Source organism: Pollachius pollachius (assembly GCF_949987615.1).
Source record: "Pollachius pollachius genome assembly, chromosome: 2".
NCBI classification, from domain to species: Eukaryota; Metazoa; Chordata; class Actinopteri; order Gadiformes; family Gadidae; genus Pollachius; species Pollachius pollachius.
In genome coordinates, this window is record NC_136935.1 from 28,963,939 (window position 1) to 28,988,281 (window position 24,343).

The 24,343-nt window shown below is 38.4% G+C and overlaps 1 protein-coding gene across 3 annotated transcripts in view; it reads right to left on the bottom strand.

Moving 5' to 3' along the window:
- Positions 1–3,893: 3,893 nt before the first annotated feature.
- LOC307071912 (glutamate receptor 2-like) overlaps positions 3,894–24,343 on the bottom strand; it is a gene marked incomplete at both ends in the record, with an annotated part of 44,593 nt that continues 24,143 nt past the window's right edge. Inside the window, 11 exons of one of the 3 annotated variants that reach the window (XM_079731038.1) lie at positions 3,894–4,028; positions 6,987–7,121; positions 10,549–10,663; positions 14,386–14,633; positions 15,730–15,928; positions 16,018–16,172; positions 17,439–17,654; positions 18,274–18,416; positions 18,920–18,983; positions 22,238–22,345; positions 22,551–22,655. In XM_079731038.1, the coding sequence (XP_079587164.1) occupies positions 3,894–4,028; positions 6,987–7,121; positions 10,549–10,663; positions 14,386–14,633; positions 15,730–15,928; positions 16,018–16,172; positions 17,439–17,654; positions 18,274–18,416; positions 18,920–18,983; positions 22,238–22,345; positions 22,551–22,655 (1,623 nt within the window). Of the gene's footprint in view, positions 4,029–6,491; positions 6,663–6,986; positions 7,122–9,676; positions 9,792–10,548; positions 10,664–14,385; positions 14,634–15,729; positions 15,929–16,017; positions 16,173–17,438; positions 17,655–18,273; positions 18,417–18,919; positions 18,984–22,237; positions 22,346–22,550; positions 22,656–24,343 lie in introns of those variants that run through there. The other 2 variants (XM_079731039.1, XM_079731037.1) reach the window with 2 other exon arrangements.

Consider the following 24,343-nt stretch of genomic DNA (forward strand, 5'->3'; position numbering starts at 1 on the left):
CCTATCATGCAATCCGAATGTACTGTATATATGCCATTTATAAAAGTGGTAAGCGTACGTTCGTATGTCTCTCGCGCATAACCGTTATGTTGGTCTGCACTATATGTATATATATATATGATATATGTAAGGGATAATGTTGTAGGCTACAGAACGCCGGTCATTATCGGGAAAATAAGCCCCTTCAGGGCGAACCGGACAGCGACGCGAGGCGGAGGTGTCTTGTTTCGCCCTGAAGGGTATTATTTTCGATAATGACCAACAGACCAATTGCGAACTACTGCAGCTGCTGATGCCATCTGTTTAAGTTAAAAAGTAGCCGCACCCACCCCAAACCAATCGGAATAAGTGCATAGCCTACATGTCGATTATAGCGGATTACACCACCTCTTCTATTCCGCATGGAATTCCATTCCGATCAGAGGATTTTATTCAGATTGAGGCGTATATATGATTACTCCGATTGAGTTGTTCTTCCACTTCTAATGGGATCAGAAGTGTCCAAGTAAACGCGGCTAGTGTAACTTTATTCATCAATACTCAAAAGCGACTAACCTCTTTTGACTACAATTGATCCTTTTCTCTTTTCATTTTTACTTTGACATTGAATCGTGGCACGATAACTAGAAACGACTTAAAAGAAACAACTTAAACCATTTACCAATATGCAACTCAATTTTATTCTGAATATATAAATAGCCTCCATATAGTGTCCAAGTGCATCACAAGATGTATTAAACGACCAGAATGCAGACATTTTTATTGAATTTGAACGAAAAAATCTTGATTTGATTTAGACCAGGTCACAAAGAAAGGTATTTTTGAATGTTGAAGGATTCGATTATAAATGGGAAAATTACAGAAGAAGGCTTACTTAAACAAATATTTTCAAAAAAGATTGTACATAACTTAAGTAAAATACTTGCAATGCCTTTATATATCTAATGAACAAGTAGAGGGTTCTACTTGAACTTTATTTGCAAAACATCTTAAAAATCGTAGCAGTCAGTCACACATACATATGCAGTCATTCCAAACTATATAACTTTTAAATAATTGCAAATATTACATTTATATTGATGTCGTTATGTTATGGTTGAATATACAAATGAATTAAAACAATGCAAATGTTTCCAATGAAACAAAATTTTAATAAACCTGATTATTTCTAACCTATGGCATCTTTAGTGAATCAAAGTAGAAAGGTCTATCTATAAATTAATGTTTTAATTCTTCTATAGCTGGGCTTAAAATATAGGCAATACATTAAGCATCCATGCATTATAGACTCAATGTGATTACATTTTATGTAATACTGTTTTTTTTCTGCATTCATACAGCCAAGAAATGGTGAGCAACTGGGAAAACATAACACAGAATTTGTATAAAATGTCCCTTTTAAAGACGTAATTGATCAGGAAGATGTTATTATTTACCGTATTACAATATCAACAACAAAGTTAATACTTGATCATTAAATAATCATCATTTGATAATGCCACTAATCAATTTGTTATTATAGTCCCCGGTAGGGCATTTAGACAGATGACTTTACATTATATGACTACCCATATTTGATTTCTTATATTCAGATCAATTACATTGTTTCTGGGTTCTTTGTAGACTGATCAGCACTAATTATCTAAAAATATGATCTGATGATCTTGCCTTTAAGCTCACCCTTTGTTTTTGCACTAAGCCATCATTGAGTAAAAATATGTATGGCACAGTGTAAAACATTTTGCAAACATTAAGAATGAAGGAATCTCCGATTATTTGAAGACCACAACTACAATAAATCAATTAGTTATTGATATCCTATCACAACAAAAATATGTCCTAATACCTTACTATTGAGTAACGTGGTTTGATTTTAGTATTTAGTTACTATTAAATGTTGATTATGGATATGAAGAAACATTCTATCTTTCCATAGCACATTCGATTTATGGGGATATTATGTAATCTGTGCCTCTGAGATTCCAAAAGATCATTTTTAGATATTTATCTTAACCTTCTTGGGTTTTGATCATGTGGATAACCTGGGATTTAACATTGACAAAGTTGTACAGTTTTCACTTATTATCATTAGTATTATGTAATGATAACGTGAACATTTTTTAAATGTTTACTTCAACTGAACTATATTACAAAGGATATCTCTCTGTTGGCACGTTTTCTTCTGAAATGATCCATGAGAATGGATGCCTATAAATGTTTTAAGTTTTTTTTTTAAATCCAAGGTAAAAAAGCGAACACGTTTGTTTGTTAAAGTTATTGTAGGAAAATGTATCAGTTTATGTCACAAAGACACGCAGAGTTCTATGTATGTGTTTCAAATACAAATACATCTTTCAAAACAAACAAAACAATGAAAGTTAATGGCTAGATCAGAAATAATATTATTAAATATTAAATAAAAAACATCTCAAAACGAAACGGTTTTCTTTGAAACTAGCTTTTTTCAATGTGGTATTTCCTTTACATGTATTTGTGAAATTATATTAAATACATGAAACAGCCATCCTTATGAGGTATACCCAATGGTTAACAATGAGTTTATCTCAGAATTTGTTTTAATACCTATTTGAGAAGAAAACAAATTAACATCAAATTTCTGTTTATGATAAATATAAGTCCACAGTCCAAAATGCCAGTGGTAGTTGTACACTATATAAATAACATTGTCTTCCATGTCAACATGTAATTAACATTGTTAATATACTTACTATTAAACAGTAAAATACAGCCAAGCGTACAGCTTAATGGCTGATATGTTAATCTTCAACAAAAGGCTAAATTAGGCAAGTAACATGCAATTCTTTTTTTTCCATTTTCATCCCTATCATCTTTCCACTCAAATGCCATTAGTTTAAATTCATCATCATTCTGCTCATCAATAGCATTGTCTTTATTAGTGCAGTGTATTTATAAAAAATGAAGTTTTTTAAATTGTTTTAAATATGTGTACCTCACAGCATTAAAGTTCCAATTGGCTCAGTTTAAATTATAAACTGCTGTTATTCTCAGAAGGAAAACGGAACAGACAGTCATTGGTTTGGCACCTCATCCAGTTCATTCAGAACTCTGAAATTGTTATGATGACCATTTGCATTTGTGGGTGATACTTTGTAAATACAGTATATGCCAGTCCATGCATTTGTCAGGTTTTAAATTCTCTACTAATATAGGATTTCTGAAGTAAAAAAACAATTATTAGCTTTTAGACTTTCCTTAATTCAATTTGTCATCATTTTACAGAAGTACATTTTCAGTATATCATTATTTTCTAGATATTTCTCTCAACTCTTTTCAGTTCGCACTTGTTTTTTGTAGTTGGTGGTAGCAAATTTGTGTTATTTTTGTGTTTGTTATGCCTTTGCATAAAAGCATAAATGACTAGACACCACAGTCGTTTTTGTTATATGTACAGAAAAAGTCAACACATAGTTCCTCATGTCTTCCAACACACTGCTTATTCAAAACATCCTGGAATCAGTCGAGCTTGTTTGGCTTAAAATCCTTCAGCTGTGCTTTATCGTTATTGTCTCCACGGTGGAAATAAACGAGGCCTTGGCCAGGCCAGCTGTTCTGTTAAATGTGTATCTTGGGCAGTCCTAGGAGGCAGCCTGCCACACGCTTCAAGAAAGGGAAAAGATGTCTTACGTTTCAACCTCTCAAATCTGTTGAAGACATGAGTCCTTGGAAAAGAGGATTAGTTGAGTGAAAGTGTGACTTTTTGGTGGTGATAAAAGAGTAAAGAGTAAGACTATCAAACACTGGAATTAATTATAAGTTAATGGAGAAAATAATACACGTTTCAGTTCTTCAATAGGGGTCTGATGAAAAAAAGAGTTTGTTGCTTGGCGGTAAGGCACTGGGTCAGGACGTGGTCAGGACGGGTCGGTCATGCTAAGACTCATGGGTAATCCTGGGTGGAGGTAGGCCGATGGCACACAACCGTTCTCACTGGTCGTTCCTGTGATTGACAGACGAGCTTTTGAGCGCATCGCTTCTGTAAATGTCATCTATATAAAGAAAAATACAAAGCACACAATCAAAAACACAAACATTTATCTCCTGTAACTGACCATATTGCCCACATTAATTACATATAGTCACTACTGTTACATGTCAACGTTACCTTTAAGAAAATAGAAAAATAGGAAACGTATTACAATCCTTATAATGTATGTAAATAAAACATTCAATAGGAGAAACCCCTAGCCCCCTCTCATCACTTAATGGCAAAAATATGGGAGAAGATTATCGTACATCTTCAACATCAACCTCAGAAAAAGTTAGTTAACATGAAAGATTGCTGAGCTTCTACAAGTCAAGCGTGTTAGTTGTTTTGTTTCGCTAGTTTAGACGGTAGAATGATCAAGCGATGACATGTTCAATGGCAATGTTTTCTTTGTATGTTATCTTTGGAACATACTATTTGTCATCAAACATTATTAGTTGTTTATCTAATTCCCTTAGTATATTGATCTGTATATATATATGTATTTATTAACAATAGTGTTGTATATGCTTTATGATATTTGCTATATATATTGTATATATCTATAATATTTATACTAAATTATAAAATGGCTAGCTATGTATTGATATGGTTTAAAGTGTTGTATGCCAATAAACATTGAATTATTGTTCATTATATTTCAACTGGTAATGCTATGAATATTGTTTCAATCCAAACGTTTTTCTCACTTTTTTCTAATCTAACTAAATAACTAAATAACTCTTACTCTGCATGGCTCTGCTTCTCCCTATGTATGTAGTGCTCTCCCAATGATTTAGATGGGCATTTAAACCCCAATAACGTTACTGCAGACTTATTCACGTAAATTTCATATTAAAACCAAAGATACATGCACATTCAATTTCATTATTATTTAGTAATTTGGCAAACGCTTTAATAAAAAATGGACTTATATTGAATTCAGACACACTTCATGAACTCACACTTTGTATAGAATTTTAAGATTTCAACAAACAGCATGTGCAGTTTACAGGTGTGTGTGACTGGTGTGTATATAGGTGATCGTAAAGTACCAAAGGATTTCCTACACAATGTTTCAAGATGGCATGGATACTTCTCTTATAACTGAACTTTCAATCAATATAAAGCTGAGAAATTACTTTCTAATGCTAGTCTAATGAGAGGATGATCGGCTAAAGAGAGAGGTGGAGAAATAAAAACAGAACAGGAAAAGAGGGTGGGCGAGAATAACAGGGTTACAGGTTACAGGTTTTAAGGCTTCATTCCATCTCTGTTGCATCTCATTAAAACAACACAATCAATGCACCAGTGCGATTGGTTACATTAATAGTCTCTTCATTTGTATATTATTTGCTTTTGTTATATGTTCAAATAGTACCCATCTCTGTCAATCATCTGCATTTGTCTGTTCAGAGCTAGTGCTAAAACTAAATCGTTATATTAACGCATTATAAACAACCGAGAATGTATGCTAAAGTTTTTAACTTTTAGATGAATAATCTGATATTATCAATAGATATAATATTTATGAGCAAATTTAAGTCAATACTGCAAGTGAAACAATTATATACTATATATACTGCTTATACGGCCACACCTATACCATTATTAACAGCTATTTACAGTTAAATAGTTAAGGTCATCCTGACCTGTACTCTATATCACATACGTTATTGTTTAATTGGTTACAGTTTCTGCAGCTACAGAAAACAGTACACATGTATGGTAGCAATGGCTCTGGGCTTTATAATGTCCCTGGGGCTGGTAGCTATTAGGCCGATGCAGAGGTCAAATGAAAGGTCAAAATTAATATACATAATTAATGATGATGGATATAACTGCATTGCACTTTATATGTATATAATTCATTTTTTTTAACATTAGCAAAGCTGTCCTCTTAACAATTTGAATATGAGAACCCAACTGTGCTAGCCTGTAGGAGATGCCGTGCATTGACACAGATGGAATAAGTATGGAGTCCTATCTGACACACTCAGTGTTGCTCTGCTATTAGGTTTATATTTAGGTCATAACTAAAGTAACAAGACAGGAAGGAGGTGCAAGGAAAAACCAGAGGTGGGAAAGCTCAGTGAGGTAAGAAGACAATCAGGATAATACGGACAAACAAGTCAAACAGAACTGAAGGGGTGAAAAGTAAAAAAGGTTGAGCAGGTAAATTCACAGCCAAAGATAGCTTTTGTCCAGTGTGGTCTGTGACCAACACACTGATGCCTCTGGAACTAAATAGTGACGTTAATAATAACCACAAATGTCAAATTCTTGCAATGCCAAGAAAAGGCTTTCCATGTGTGTTGAGGAAAGGCCATTTCCTTTTATTTATAAGTGCTATAGATAAGTACTGAAAAATAGATGTGTAACAGTTAAATATTACAAATTAGGAGGCAAAACCTAGTGTGACCAGCTATCAATGGCTGCAAGGTGAAGTAGACTTTAGCCGGGAGTCATCTCTCTCCTACCCGTCTTAGATCTTGACGCTCTCGATGCCATAGACGTTGTAGCCTTCCTTATAGGTGGCGTAGTTTGGCTGGTGACCAGGAGACTGCAGGTTGTAGTTAGGGGGATGTTGAGGGGAGGAAAGGGTATGCGTGTAGTTTTGTGTGTGCTGAGGGGAGGACAATGTGGTTGCTGCCACCTTTGAAAAAAATGTAAAGTATAAAAGGGTTAAGAAGAGTGTTTATGTCCCCTTTAAATATATCTTATGAGGCCATTTGCAGCTTCATGCAAACCTTGAACCAAAACATTATTAGTCATTGTTTTCCTCAAACGAAAATATCCTGTGATTCGCAAGTTGCGCAGTGTGTGTCCCAAAAATGGCCTGTTTGTTGTTAGAATTTCATATGATGATCCATAATTGTATTTTTATCTTCTGCTTGCAATGTCTGGCAACTCACTAATACTGTTTTTGTGTTCCTTTTTCCAGTCAGTACATTGAATATTCCCACTTGTTAATTCATACCTTCATCTTCTTGGCCTCCGTGCGACTCTTATAGCAGAACTCCACTAGGGCCACCATCATGGCCAGACCCAGGCCACCCACGAGGATGTAGAACACTCCAGCAACATTACTGAGGGACAGAGCACTCGTCTTTTCCTGGGTGAAAACACAAGCGCACACGCACACACACACACACACACACACACACACACACACACACATACACACACACACACTCAGACACACACACAAACACATGCACAGATGCACACACACACACAAATAAATCCAGTCAAATTGTTGCATTGTTGGAAGGGAGTTGAGGAAATTAATAATACAAATGTGACACCTAGATTTATTTTTAACTGTTATAACATAAAGTAGATCTTTCATATACACTTAAGTCTGATAGATCCTTACAAAACAGATTGTGACATCATTATTGTCTATGCATACATTTACATCTAGCTGCTTTCTAGAAAGATGCCATGAATATATTTAATTGAGAATTTTTTTTAACAAAATATAAACAATCATATTGTATGTCTGGAAACAAAGTATAATGTACAAGCACTGGTATAGACTGGAATACAAAGAGTGATTTGACAGAATAAATCTACAAATCCACAGACTGTTTGCTGAGCTCGAAATGATTATTATGGAAACTTCAATAATGTAATAATTGCCATCACATGGGCCACAGCCTTATATAGACAATACAGAATAATATACTACAGACTGTTCCTAGCTTTGTTGGTTTTCATGTGGCATCTGGCAGACATTGCATTTGACAACACAGATTTTTGTTTGTAATTTCATTAAAGTGGCAACCCTTCAGATTAAACCTAGTAATTCAATAGTTTCCTCGGACCAGGAGTGCTTAAATGTAGGAATAAGTCGCTCTTTATACTCCAATACTACTGGTATTGGACCTCCTCCTTCTTCCTTTCATTTGTGTAAATAATTGATTCAAGCACCTATGATTGACAGGCAAGATTGACAGGCAAGATTCTACGAACCAATCAGGGAAGAGATTAAATAATCTGAAATCAGAAATAATCTAAATTGGATAATACAAGAAGCAGGCACAGTCAACTCCCTACAGATATTCCACTGCACATTTAACTCACTAGCTGATGGTGGTTCTTTAATTTCTCATGAATAACACTCAAATAATGGCTCTTAAAACGTACCTACAGACCCTTTAATGGGCTTGAGGAGAATACATGATAACAATCTTGTTACTGTCATCAATCAATCCAGGGAAAACAGTTAGTATGATCAAAAGGCTGGTTCACAAACCCATTTGGGATGACATGACAGCTGCTGTATTAGAAACAGAAAGGCCATCGCTTAGCATAGCTTTATAGAGAAGGCAAGCACGATTAGGGACACCAAAGAGACCAAGAACAAGCTAAGAAGTGTGTGTGAAGCAGTGATCACGTGACCCAAGGCCACGACACCAAAGAGATATTCAGGATGTGCAGAAGCACGAATCCAAGGACTGGGCAGAAACCCAACATGAGATGCTGCTACGGATCCTTAGAACCACGGGAAGGACAAGCAAGAGAAGTACGGGAATGGGTGTACACTCAGATGGAGTGTGCGAAAGTGTAAAGCAGGTCACAATCCTCTCATTGATCAATGATTGGTCAGGAACTATTTTCTTCTTGAAACATGGTAACCATCAGTGTTAGCAGAGCTTACAACAAGGTAAGAAAGAAGAAGTGTGCCAAGCCCTCCTGGTAAAATAATAGAAGAGCTATCATCATGCCTGAGATAACCACAACATGGGAAAAGCACATGGAGGAGGCCGCTATATATATAAAAACATGTATTCAGATTTTGCCCAAAGGCAATAAGCATTTTCTTGCTTGCCTACGCCACAAATAAAAAACAATTTCTTTTTTTGAATGAACCAAGGCATTCATGGCCATTTCTTTCTTGTCCATGGAAACAAAGGTTTGCCCTATTTACGTTTCAGTTCACCCATCTACTGAAAAAGAGACAAAATCATATTTTCTTGTTATGCAAACTCTTAGTAGCCCAATGTCACTGAAAGTTAGCAAAATAAAAAAAACGATCTGAGGATTGCCACTTTAATGGAATGGTGCAGTGTGTGCAGAATTAAGTGGCATCTAAGGACAGAAATTGAATATTAATTAATATTACATAAGTATAAGATAATGACTAGAGAAAATCCCATGAAATAGGAATGGTTGTGTTTTCATGACCTCAGAATTAGCCCTTTTAATCTACACAGGGTCCTGATCCATGGAACACGCCGAATTGCACCGCCATGTTTTCACAGTAGTCCCGAACGGACAGACGGTTCTAGAGAAGATGTGTTTTTTATTTGTATACATAATCACTGTCTTACCTGTAAGCTATTTGTTTTACAGACTAAATAACAAAATACAATTTATAAATCAATCAAGGAATTTTAGGTAGCTACTGGCACCTTACAGGCCAGCGTAGCTTCTATACGTCATTAGAAAGGGAGGGGTGGGCAGGTATTCTGCTGGTTGCAATGCCTCGACGCTAGATGCCATTAAATCCTTTAGTGCACGCAAAGGACACTGCCCTTTAAGTCTGATTGATGTGTGTACAAATACCAACACTCTGGGCCAAACAACCTTGCAGGATATTCATGCAAGGAGAGATTAACTTTGTGCTTTAATAGGTTTGAACTCTGGGCACACAGAACTAACCTTACTTGTGGAGTCCTTGAAGCCACATTCTCCTTTATCGTACCACCACTTGTTTTTCATCTTGTCTAGGGTTCCTTGCTCATTCAGTTTCAAAACCGCAAGGTTTACTGGCACTCTTCAATGAGAATAACATAAATAACATCATTATCAATGTTATCTTATGTTATTAGCGAGGCAGCAGTTCTGAAACTCTTGTTTGGGGGACCAATGACTGGACTAGATTCTGTTTAATTAACATGAAGCGTCTTAATAACATCCACCTTTTAGGTAAAAAATAATCAAATATGTAATGTAAAGAATACATTATATCATCTATGATTTATCATTTTTAATTGATGAAAATGATTAAAATTTGGTTGTAGGGCAGTGTTGCTGCTACTGCCGGCCCCTGAACAAGAGATTAAGAGATGCTGCAGATGAAAAGCCTTTCTCTGCTCACTGTGCAGCGGAGATACTTCAGACAGAAGACATGGATACAAAGAGTTTGTCGACTCTATCAAACTCTTTTAATCCATGGATCCTTCACAGGCTGTAAAAGGGCGATAAGCACTGCGGCTGCCATGTGGTCTGAGGTCCCATGAACCTAACCTTGGTTTGTGATGCTGCCTGAACCCTGACCTCAACCAGATGGGCTGCAATGCATCGCTTGGGGGGGGGGGGGGGGGGGGGGGGGGCAGGTAGCACAGACCTCAGAGCTTCCACCACAGACCAAAGCATCTTTCACGTTTGCACTCTTCACGTGTGTGCAAATATGAAGTGCTGTCTGTGTTGGCTTCGATGGATTAAACTCCTAAAGTCTTACCAAGTGTTCTACATCACCTCGGTGGGTAGTATGAGTGTGTGTGTGTTTGTGTGTGCATGTGTGCATTAACCTTGCTCTCCCCTCCTCCGCTGCCGCACTCTCCCTTGTCATACCACCACTTGTTTTTCAGTTTGTCCAGAAGGCCCTGTTCGTTCAACTTTAACACCGCCAGGTTCACCGCGTTTCTACATGAACACAGTGGCTGTTAGCAGTTAGCTCAGGGTCTAGACGATGGTTTACAGCAGCTAGCATCATACCAAACCACATGCTTGGAACACTAGTAAACACAGCAAAAACCTGCCTGCAAGACCGTCTTGGCTGAGATTTCCAGTTTTTCATTAAACTATGTATATGTAAACATAGTGGCCACAACATACTTAAGTGCATAATCTAACCATTTCCCCTTGCAGGCAAAATATCAGTTTGAGTAAAAAAAAAACCTTGATGCAAGCTGGAGATGTGGTTGAGGCTATAGGGCAGGGTACTGTAGGTTCCTACGCCTCCACACATGTTGTAATGGTTAGCCAAGGTAAGAGGTTATGGTATAGAGGAGGTTGGGCTACAAGTACAACTCTCCTCCCACTGCACCGCTTTTACTGTTCTTCTTGTTTCAGAGCCTGGCTCTCTCTTACAGCCACTTTCCTCACGAATACAATGGTAGTTATTCTGTTATTATCTGACACTTTATTTTGTATTATTTACATTTTTGACATTATCCTAAATCCTTTTTAGTGACTGGATTATTTAGTAATGTGTTTTTTATGTGATTATCCATTTTAGAAGGTAAACATGGCCGATAAAGCACCATGTTCACAGTGGAATCCTATCGGAACCTTTTCTGAACTTGTCACATAAGGTTATTTGTATAAAGCCATCAATGGATGACATGTCTGTCAGGTCATTGAAATTACATGTATAAGAACTTCAAGTGAATCAAGGGATTACACGTTTTACAATCTACTGGGAAACTTGCCTTGACTCTGAGTTAATATCAAGGTAGAAGGTTTGATTTTACCTTCAAGGGGAGATGGTTTTAATTGAAAAATAAATGTTTTACAATTACTTTATAAATATAATTACAACTATTATAAATTGACATGGGCCCCAATTAGTGCAATTCCTATTTGATAATTGTCTTCACTTCATATATTTAAATAGATGAAATCATTATTATGAGATGTGTGTCATGAAAAATGTTGTGTATAATGAATTATTGGTATTCCTCCATATCAGATCAGAGGATTGGCCTGGGCTCAGTTCAGTTTGTTTGAGCAACTTAATCACTCATTTATTTGACTTAGTTCAATTATTTTGAATGGGTAACAAAGTTATAGATAGCCATTGGCAAATTTGAGGATTAATGAAAACCAATTGCTAAACTGAACCCATTCCACATAATCAATTCAGCTCATACAATTGTAACATTCACAATATCAATTAACATAAGGTCTGAATACACAGGTCAACATAATGCTAGGAGCAGAGACTTGGCCAATATTGTGGAGGTTCAATTCCCATTCAGCAACATTACAAATAATATTCTGTTAATGTTTTTAGAATGAAAATGAAATGCTTGATTCATTTTAATTTTGAATTTGGCATTTGTTATTACTTAATTACTTATTTAGAATCTCTGTTTCTAGCATGTTGTGTAAATAACCCAAATCATTTGTCAAGAATGCTGATTTAGCTGTGATCAAAATACATCATTTGCTTTTAAACTATCCACTTTCATATGTAAAAGAGACAGAGCATGAAGGATTAAGACAATTAAAACAATGAGACAAACCACGTGTAAACAATCCCCCTCTTATGTAAACTCTGATTCCCTAGATGCATGACGACAAGTTGAAACAAATCTTTGCCGATTGTAATATCCTAGGGATGTTGTACTAATTCCCTTTAACGTTATCTCCACTTGTTAGATACATGAGTATTTAAGCACTGACATGTTCATTCATCCATGCAGCTTAAGGGTGAACTGTCCCATTGCTCTAATAGAGAACCCATGGTGGGGCCAAGCTTGAAGGTTAGCCTCTCTAACAATACTCAAACAGACAGTGGGTTGGAACTAAGTAGTCGCAGAACATTATTTTCATGGCCAGAGTCTTTCATTTAAGTTAATGATTGCTTGTGTTGTTTAGGGGTGCATATTATTTGAATCCAGTACTTCTTTCCTAGGAGTCCCTAGCCACTACCCCCATTATGTTCTCGCTAGCTAATGTCAGTTTCTATAGATGTTAACGTAGTCAACCCCGGTATTGTATTCCAGTAAAGGTAGCCATGACTTTTGACTGGTGGGGAATGTGGTTACAGAGTGATGGATACTTCTGTCATTCGTGTTGTTAGAACTTTTGAATAGTCTTTCTTTATTCTAGAATAGGAAGCAAAAAAGGTGGGTAGGCCATTATTATTGATGTATACTATGAGATTTGATCAAACATTACACATAACACATAGGCGTTGTGAACTGTTTAGGGCATAATGTGCAAATGGGCTGTAATTGAAAAGATGCATTGTTTCCCAAAAATGGTTGCCTAAACTTTGCTTATGATGTATTACTTATAAGTCAAATAAGGTATCAAAGTAACTAGAGTGTACAATTCTAATCATTTCAAATAGGACTACCCAATTGATTCCAGATATAACCTGCCCATTTCAAACAATGCACACACATGCATATTCCAACACAAATGCACACAGAAAGAGGCACATTCATCAAATTAAAACATTGAATGTTAAAACAGTCAATGTTTGAACTTAACTTACTGAATATCAACCATTTCCAGATAGCATAAGTTAAAGAGGCCAAAGCTCCTTTAACAAATATTTTCCTCTGGGACCTTTAAAGTATTCTGTATCATTATCCGTTAGAAGGGTTCATCCCTCTTATACCCCCCATCCACCATTTACTGTATATTAAGACAATACACATGAAGATATAGGATTACAAGATATTAATTGAATGTGTGTTTTGTTTCAAATAGATAAATAAAAGGAAGGTGAAAATAATGAATTATGAAAAAATATATAGGCACCAGAATAATTGAGATAATAGAAGCATGGGGCCAAATTGTGTCTTTAAATCCTGCTATCCAAAACTGTTAACATAACACTTACCATATCCACTATCACCACCGCACACACATGTGCACACATACCCACGCACGTACACACAAACACAAACACACACACACACACACACACACACACACACACACACACACACACACACACAAACACACTCACAAATAACCTCTATTTAGTCATGGCAACCACCACTAGCCACTGACCAGAGGTGGTACCCATGGGTTAATACAAACCACTGTGACGATGTCATCAGGGTAGGTGGATTATTATAACAACGAGTTGACTGCCATGACCCATTCGCCACACTACCATACTACACAATCCACATTTTAATTGTGACAATTTGGTCACAATTGGGATCTCTCTGCCCACTCCCATACTGATTTGCAATGTATTCCAGGTCGCTTGCAATATTTCTATGCAATCGAGCAGGATTTCAAAACACTACTTTGTTTGTGTTTTTGGCGTTTTTGGACTTACCCATAGCTCACATGCTATTGAGGTAAGTACTTTCTTCCTGAATTATTCCAAATTATTCCTAAATTCAATACATGCTGATATTGCAAACAAAAATTGGGAAGTGGCTATGGTTGAGTATAGCTAATATCTTATAATTCATGTAAGCATACAAACAGGGATTTGACACTGTGGATTGAAATCCAGTATTTTTATTTTTTTTGTCAAATTACTTGACTTTGAAACGGTTTAAAGCTGCTATAGCCAAACAGAGTGTGGCAGTATGCTCGGCAGTATGCTAGTCAATTGAATGGGACACAGCCTTTTAGGTTGGGCAGCATTGTTATATTGATCCACCCACCTTAATGGTGATCCTTTGGGGGTGGCGATGCCATAGCCTTTGGAATCAAGGTTTCCCCCCACTTTCATGGTATCACATGGCTTCCTCTGTTCAATGTATTCATTCATGGTCGATTCCAGCAGGTAGGCATACTTCCCTTTGGACTTGCGGACACGCAAAACCCCCTCTGGAGTTTTCTTAACAAAAACGGAGGGTTCTGCTGATTTCATATACTGCCACATCTTGTCAAAGAGGGCAATCTTAGAGCGCTGGATCGGTTTGGACATTGGATAGGAGACAGAAATAGATTTGTTAGTGAAAATGTGTTAATTAAAATGTAATTCACATTACAATATGCTAAATATTCATTAGCAGAATTACATAGTTATGCTATGGAAACACGTTATAAATCATAACATCCCAGGCAGAAGAGGGTATTCTTTCTAAACACCTTGATGACTACTGATGCTGTCTTGTCATTGGCCAGTGTTAAAAATTGCTTTGAGAACTATGACGAAAAAATCAAACATGTTTGAAAAGATTTGGGACCTCGCAGACTAGATCGTGAAGATAGGGATGCAATAATCAGGACTCGTCGTATACTATATGACCAAATCTCAGATTGCCAATCATAAACTGCATAAAATCATGCGACCAAATGGTTAAATAGAACATCAAATGATACCCAGAGCTTCCCTCTGTTTTTGTTATTAGTGGTAAAAGTAACGTTGTCGTTCTAGTATCTAGATCAGGGGTCGGCAACCTACGGCCCGCGTCCACGCCAGGCCATTTAAAATGGCCACTTTTAATGCAATTGACAAACTACAAACTTGGATAATCAGCACGAGAATTGTAAAACCCCATGTGGCGTCAAAAATCAAGCTACAGAAGGCAGCTAGTCGCGCATTGCATTGCTGAACACGGGAAGCCGTTCTCGGATGGAGAATGTATATGTGTGTAAATTTGAGTTTTTCGTCAGCAGTCTGGAGGTTATATATGAAGGATTACCAAACAGACACAATCTTCTCCAAGATTAAAGACATTTCTGCGAGATCTGTAGAAAGACACATTCTACTGATATGGCTGAACCCCCCCCCCCCCGATGGTAGAGAAGCAGAGGGGATTCCTTCATCATTAGATATTTTGGCATTGGCAACCTAGACGGGTCAGAAGAGCAGCAGCATGTAATAAATAAACAAATGCATATTCTAACTTGCACGGGGGTCTGTGACATATATCTTCTGATTGTAAAGTGGCGAAGGAACACGAAAAAAGGTTGCAGACCCCTGATCTAGGTTGATTGAACACTTTCCATATCAATCACAAATCCCCCAAAAAACACTTCTTACTTCCCACACGTCTTACCCTAAAGAACTCCTTGGTGGACCCAGAGTCTAAGGTCCCATATGCTATCTCAGTTTGTTTAGCCAGGTCTTCGGCACTTTCTATAGGGGAAACCATCCGCTCCACAGTGAGGAAGGCAGCGAGGTTGGCAGTGTAGGATGAGATGATTATCAGTGTGAAAAACCACCAAACACCTCCCACGATACGGCCTGACAGAGACCTAGCAAGGGAGCAAGAAGATGAATAGATCTAAAGGCCGACAGCAAAGTGAAGGTATCCCGTTATTAGAGTATGTATTACAACGCAAACCTTGGTGAGATGTCACAGCCTTGACGCATGAATGCACCCAAGGAGAACCACAGAGAATTGAAGATTCCAAACTCGTTGGTGGATTCCGTTGTCAATGGCAACGCCCCATCCTCTGGCTCTTCAAGCTGCCATTCGTATGGACTGAATCGAGACACCTATAATAAAATACAATTATTCATATAATATTCATATTAAACATATTAACTTTTAAAAAGGAAACCGTCACACACTGAGAATATTGCTTCATACGCCTGTTGGGACTGTAATTGGGGTCTGCAACATTGTTGGCAAATTCCAGACAAATGACTTCCATGGTCAAACTTTCCGTACATTTTTAAAAGAAACAGAGTTGATTTTGCAGACCAAGATTGTTCACAAAACCCGTATTAAGTTGTTAAAGCTGTACCCTAAAAGCTAATTTGTCACTAAAAGTCTAACGTTAAAACTTAAAGACGAAAGTGTCTTTCAGAGAGCTTAATTGTTTCAGTCAGACAATCGCATATTTTTTTTGTCTGAATTATAACCACAGAAAATATGAAAAAGAAGCTTAAATGACAGTAATTCCATTTCAATATAAAGCATGAGAAAGTGAAACTTATTATCACCAGTGAGTTAATGCCTCAGGAAAACTTGAAATTCGAGTGTCGCATTAATTTCTTCTATTACCTCATTAGACCATACAATATTAAAGCTAAAATTATAATCTCATTGGTCCTCCACACATTAGTAGTGCTTACGCCAGTACTGACTGGTTTCTGCTTCTACCCATATAGTAGTCAAGGCAACACCCTATAAAGTTGTATGGTTCTGAGATAAGTCAGACCCTATATGGACAGATTTTGGATTGGAGTCTTCCTGAAACGCCTCCAGAGTGCATGTCTATTTACCTTGTATCTCTGAATAAACCACGGGTTGAACCTTTACCACTCCTCTTGTACCATTATTGTACAAAGATCTGAAGAAGCTGTGTATGTGGACTTACTCACAAGAGTCTTTTTTTGTCTGCAATTAATTGACAGGAATGTATGGAACTCGAGGATGTAGTTCCATACATCCTAATCAACCAACTTGGCTTGATTGATCAATCGCAATCTAATCAGAGAACTATTTGGGACCGTCATGTTCCGGTCAGGTTCCAGCCGCTTACACGCTAAAGCCACATTGACTTGGACCATGAGTGTGCCATACCCACCATTCCTTCTATTCACATCGCTTCTCATCGTTTTCTATTGTTACTGTAGGGTTTATCCTCCCTTCAACTCAAATAAACTTTGCGTTGGAAGTGGAATGAGTTACGCAAAGAACAAACAAACAGTGACATACTACGTTAATGCACATATACGTTTGGACGAAGCTTTTGATATAACGAGAAGCCCACACACACACCCACGTTCACACATTCACACACCACACCTACTTACCAAAAAGAGTACAACACTGACTCCGATGTAGGCAAACACAATGCACATCCAGATCTCATACGCCAGGGGGTCTAAGAAGGAGAAGACCCCCGGTTTGGACTTCTGAGGTTTTTTGATCATGATGGAGATCCCCAAAGACATGAAGGGCTTGGAAAAATCAATCACTTCTTCCCGAACCAGAGTGATGGTCAACGGAGCAACTGCTATATCTGCTTTCTATGAAAGAAGAAGAGACGACAATCAGAGGCGGAGAATGGGAGGGCAAATGACGAATCATCTGCATGGATGAGAGTGGTACTGTTAAACTTATTTTATTGCCTTGGAACACACGTTTTCTAAAGTGTGTGTGTGTGTGTGTGTGTGTGTGTGTGTGTGTGTGTGTGTGTGTGTGTGTGTGTGTGTGGTTGTGTATGTATGTGTATATGTTTGTGTGTGTGTGTGTGGTTGTGTATGTGTGTATATGTGTGTGTGTCTGTGTGTGTTTGTATATTTGTGTGTTTGTGTGCGTGGTTGTGTCTGTGTGTGTGGTTGTGTATGTATGTGTATATGTTTGTGTGTGTGTGTGTGGTTGTGTATGTGTGTATATGTGTGTGTGTCTGTGTGTGTTTGTATATTTGTGTGTTTGTGTGCGTGGTTGTGTCTGTGTGTGTGTGTGGTTGTGTATGTGTGTGTATATGTTTGTGTGTGTGTGTGTGTGTGAGTGGTTGTGTATGTGTGTATATGTGTGTGTGTCTGTGTGTGTATTTGTATATGTGTGTGTGTGTGGTTGTGTCTGTGTGTGTGTGTGTCTGTTTGCATGTGTGTGCGTGTATTTTGGGATGTATGTTAATCCTACCCCATATACCAGCTCTCCAACCATTCCATTCCAGATTTTAGTCTCTGCATCTCTTGCGCCATACTTTCCATCTCCCACAATTCTCAGCTGGTATCGTATTCCACAGTGTTTTGCTATTTCAGCAGCCAGGTCAACGCAGTAGCCTTAGGATAACATCAAAAGTCATTGTCAGTTACATCAAGGTCACTGTAATGGGAGTTCTTTCACATTACATACATGTCACATTACAGAGCAATAGTTTAGCTTCAGTCTCTCTTATGTTGGCATTGATAGCCATAGGCATCAACTCAGAAATGTATTGCTTTTTATTTTCAATTTCAATTGAATGCTTTGTAATAAAATAGGAAAACAATAACTACATTAATACTGAATGAGTAAAAACATGAAAAAGAGGGCCAAAGTTTATTTCCACATATTGTATTAATAAGTATGGTTGAAAAGCATGCATTAGTGTGGTTGGGAAAGGGGTGACAAAGGGTTAACTGATCCGCATCTCTAAACCAATCAGAGATAACCAATCTGATATACATATCTCTGACTCTTCCTATAGATATATTGAGATATATCTATAGAGATATACTCTATATCTTTATAGATACATACTAAAGACACGTACACACATATGGACACAAACAAACACACAAACCTTCATAGCGGTCATTGTCCTGAAAAAGCTCTGAATTCTTCTTCAACATCACATAAGGGGCTTCCTACAGGCATGATATGATAAAAGAGTTATTAAATATAATATAAAATAATATTCCATAGCTGTTATGACAAAAGCATTGTATTTACTTTGTTTTTACTTCTAAATAATACATGTAGTTCAAAACGCTTTTTTATAATGTTTCATTTTCCAAATTCACGTACTAAAGATCTTTGTAAACATAAGGGGTCCTTTGTTATTATTGGAATTAACCGTGTTAACCGGCTATTATATTATTGAAGCATCCACCAATAATAGGGTTGAATAGGTTTTGGACAAATTTTTTTCTGTAGCTCTTTGTCGCATAATGGAAAATGTTAAAGGTCCCATGAAAATCTCACTTCATGAGGTTTTCTAACATAGATATGAGTTCCCCTAGCCTGCCTATGAGCCCCCAGTGGCTAAAACTTGCGTTCGGTGTAAAACGAGCACTAGGTGTTCTGCTCGCCTTTGAAAAAACGGAGGCTCAAGCGTGCTGATTTGGAATGTGGTCCCATATGTCGTCATAAAGGATCTAAGCTCCTCCCCTTTCTCTGCCTTGCCCACCTAGAGAATTTGGCCCGCCAATGAGACACGACCGTGCGAGCGCCACATGTGTGTGTGTGATTACACACACTGTAGCGCAAGTGTTTGCAGTTGGTGTTATGGCATATAACACGTCGGTTCTTTGACGTCTCTTGTATTTCCACAACGAGACTGTAGTTGGGGTTATCTCAGCCATGGTTGAGAAGGAATTGGGGGAAAGGAACTTTGGCTTTGACTACCTGAAGAATGAACTGCGACATGCTGCCTGCCGCCGGTTGCCGCGAGGCATCACCGCCGCGAAGCACCACCGCCCAGCAGCGGGCAGCCGGCAGCAGGCAGCGCGCGGTTCAGTCTACTTCAGATTGATGTGGAAGTGGAAGAACCAGAGATGTCGGAGAACCCAACAAAGTCTTTTGTGATTCATAATATCTTCTGGAGGCGCACACAGCTTTTGGCCGTGATAATATGTATTACATGATATAGATATCTATGTATTATATGATATCAGTGGCGGCTGGTGATCAAAAATGTTGGTGGGGCACAGTAATAGACAGGCGGTCTGGGGCTCCCCCCCCCCCATAAAAAAAATTGAATTTAATAGATTTGATTTCCTGTATTCTGGTGCATTTTGGGGATGGCCACTACCTATTACCTATTACCTACTATTCATTCAGATTCATAGCCTACATCCTGACTTGCAGGGCCTGGACAAGCTTACACTGCATATACAGACCTACTTTATGGCCATTCCACCAGCCATTGCTATTTGACCCATTGTTGTTATTCTGATATTGAGACAAAACATTGTGAGTCTCAATGTCTACTTCAAATGCAGCTAGAAATAAGGGACAGTTGCTTAATTTTGTTTATATGCTACAGGCCGAAAGACTAAATTAATATGTAACTTACTTGCTCCTTTTAAGTATAACATTGCTGAGTCCAATTCCGGTACTAAAATGGGTGGAAAGTGCTTACAACTCTCTGCTAGTTAGCGATCTCTTCTCTACATGTAGCTGTGTTGCGCGAATGCTGCTGAGGGAGGTAGCCTATTTGATTTTTTTCGCTGAATTGGGCAATCATGTGGTGATAACAAAAAAGAAAGGCGATACCATTGGCCTTGGGCGCACACTGGTGCGACCCGAGGGCGAATTTTCTTGCGCCAATGAAAAGCTGCTTGATAGACAGCAAAAAGTAAGCGAGCTGACATTGACTCCAACGTGGTCGGCGCCCCTGACTTGGAGGAGGGCTTTATTTTGAATGACCAAAAACTAGCCTAGCCCAAATCATTGGTGTTCAGATGCATTTAAATGGTTGCTGGCAGTGACAAGTATATCACACAATTAAACGAGGATACACGCTATGTATTTTTGTTGATTTATTTCGTATTGATAATAGTTGATCAATAGTTGGCAAATATATTCAAGTTCAAAAATTTCACGGAGGGGAAATTTAGCGCCCTCTATTGACCCACCGTCACTGTATGATATTATTTAGAAATAGAGCTCCAGGACTGTAACGCAAGTGTTGTACACTTCCTTGCTATTTGGATAACCGTTCTGCTGTTGGTGTTATGACACATAACACGTCAGACTCTTGTCTCTGGTATTTCCACAACGAGACTCATAGTGGGGGTTATCTCAGCCTTGGTTGAGAATGAATTGGGGGAAGGGAACTTTGGTTTTGACTCCCTGAAGTACATGAACCACGACATGGAGGAGAAAGGGATTGTTGGCCGCGAGTGTCTCCCGCTTGAGCCCCGCTGGAGCCTCGCTGCCAAGGGACCACCGCCTCGGTGCTGCAGGAGGCGGTTGTGCCTAAGCGCTGACCGCTGCCGAGGTGGTGGTCCCTCGGCAGCAAGGCTCCGATGGGAGACAATCGCGGGCAACAATCTCTTTCTCCTCCATGTCGTTGTTCAGTCTACTTCAGATTGATGTGGATGTGGAAGAACCAGAGACGTCGGAGAACCCGACGCGGTCGTTTGAGATTCATAATATCGTCTGGAGGCTCACACAGCTTTTGGCCGTGATAATATCAATTATATGATATAGATATCCATGTATAATATGATATTATTTAGATAAAGGGCTCAAGGACTCCCATGTGTTCTAGAATATTAACAGAACACGGCTACAGGCTGTGTGTGCCTCGCCATTGCAATACACCCACTATAAACAGAGCACATGGTACCGTGGCTGCAAACTGCTCAGGGCCACACCCCCACCTTCCTCCTTGACCAGCCTCTCTCCTCCTCATTTGCATTAAAGCTACAGACACCGAAACGGCGCATTTGGGGAAAGCTCAATGTGTGACTGGCTCGTAGTGGCTGTAATTCTGCACAACGGCTGAATTTCGGGAACGTCTTCAAATACTGTGTTTGGGGCCTACTAATATCTATATAATAGCATCCATAAATGAGCATGCCATGGGACCTTAAACATAGCAATACAGTATGATTTAGACCAACATTTTAGATCTCTTGAAAAGAGAGGTAGAAATACTGAGCTAGACCTCTTCAAGTTCCTCCTGTTAACTGGAATTACGAGATTGATTGGATAATGGATATTTTTTAAGTATTTAAATATACACATTAGGAAATAAAACATCACAATTATTGTGAGGTTCAAATATTGAATTGAAAAAAATATTGACAACATTTAATATTAAATAGAAAAATACATTTGTACAAATATGATTTGTAGGCCTTGATAAATATCAGAAAGTGTTCTTCATTACCAGTATAGTAGTGACAATAACGGTCTTGTTTTCCATGCCACTTGTGTCATTAGGGTAAAGGTCGGACTTGGTCACCACCATCTTATCCATCTCATTCCAGTAGCCAATCTAAAACACAAATAAATACACAGTTCACATTTAAAATCCACAGATCCACTTCATTCTGTATATTTGTATTCTTTATATCCTCATATAATCATACAGTGGACAAATAAATAAATAAAATATTGTTCTCGACTGATGGTTAATTGCTAAAGTGAATGAACAGCTTGCGTTTCATTAATTGGACCCTCACAAACAATACATAACTAACCTTGACGGGCCCATTGTTTTTCAGCTCCATGACGGTGACTGAGTAGTTGACTCTTTTTCCATATTGGTCGAACTGAATATTCCCTGTTAAACCATCTACACGCACCTAGAAACATAAAACGCAACAAAATCACAGACAGTAAAGAAATCACTTCAACAGAACATCTATTGGAGTGATGTGGCCATCGCCCATCGCAGACTTTGTTTGTGTGTATACAAATGCACTTAAGCAAATCAAGCTTAAGCGCGCATTTGTTGCACACACACACAGTTGTCGCTCGTAACACAAATATTGGTCTGCTCGTTTATTGTACCAGGGCAAGGGTAAAATAATAAGTTTTCTTCACTAGTTGTCTCCCCTAATTGTGCCATGGTACATAAAAGTAGCAGACCCATAATTCATGTTATAAGCAACACCTGCTGCCTCTTGGAAAAGGGGTTTTAGTGCTTGTAGATTCTGACGCCACAAATCGCAATGACCGCCTCTATTTCAGAATCAAAGGAGCAGTAGCCGCGTTCACATGGACACTTCTGATCCGATTAGAAGTGGAAGAGCAGCTCAATCGGAATAAAAAAATATCATATATACTCACCAATCGGAATACAATACTCTGATCGGAATAGAATTCCATGCGGAATAGAAGAGGTGGAGTAGTCCGCTATAATCGACATGTATACACTTATTCCGATTGGTTTGGGGTGGGTGCAGCTCATTTTAACTTAGAGAGATGGCATCAGCCGCTGGAGTAGGCTAGTTCGCAATTGTTCCGTCGGTACTTCTATGCACACCGAACTTGAACATTGTCAAGGAAAGTGGATTTTTTTTTGCCTGATTCATGGCTTTCTTAACACTCCGCAAGTAGTCTGGTAACTTATCAACCAGCGTGTCCAGTTGCTAAGCGACATCAACGTCTTTGGCGGACTATTTCTCTGCTGATCAACACTACGAATGGTAATTGTAAAAAAGACACACCGTGTGAAGATATTGTTTTGTGTTGGCAAGAAGGCGTGTAATAAGCGGGATAATTTATAGAACGTCGGCGGTCATTATCGAAAATAATACCCTTCAGGGCGAAGCAAGACACCTCCGCTTCGCGTTAGGGTCCGGTTCGCCCTGTCTGGGCTTATTTCCCCGATAATGACCGGCGTTCTGTACAACATTATCCCTTACATATATCATCCAGACCAACATAACGGTTGTGCGCGAGAGAAAGACGAACCTACGCGTACCACTTTCGTGTGTCCAGAAGTGCCCAGAAGTGTCCATGTAAACACGGCTAGTGTTACTGGTAGTAGGAGTGTACTGGGGAAGTATCCCCAAAAAATCCAATGATACATTCTGATGTGCAAGCCCTATTAGGTTTATATTTGATTTGATATACTTTTAACTATTTATATAGCATCATTATGTGGTATGAAACAATTCAATTGTAAGTGAGCCCCCTGCTTCAGTTTGAATTTAAAAGCTGTGAAACTTAAAACAATTCACATTTGTTTTTGGATGACAATCCCCATGGTTAAGGCCCACGCAAACTTTGCAATACTATTTTTATGCTAGTTCACGTTGTTTAGTATGAGCTTTGTAATTAGTGATGTAATCTCAGATCCAGAGTCCTTCTATGTCGTAGCTAAACTTCTTGGCGGAGACGGCACAGAGCCTGGGCCTGAAAACTGAGAAAAACTGAGAGGTGCAAAGTTATACCTGGTTTCCTGTTTCATTATGGAGGTATTCTGATCAGAAGGGGATTTCATTTAAAAGTGTATTTCTACAGGGGCCAGTCTACACTGTGCCTG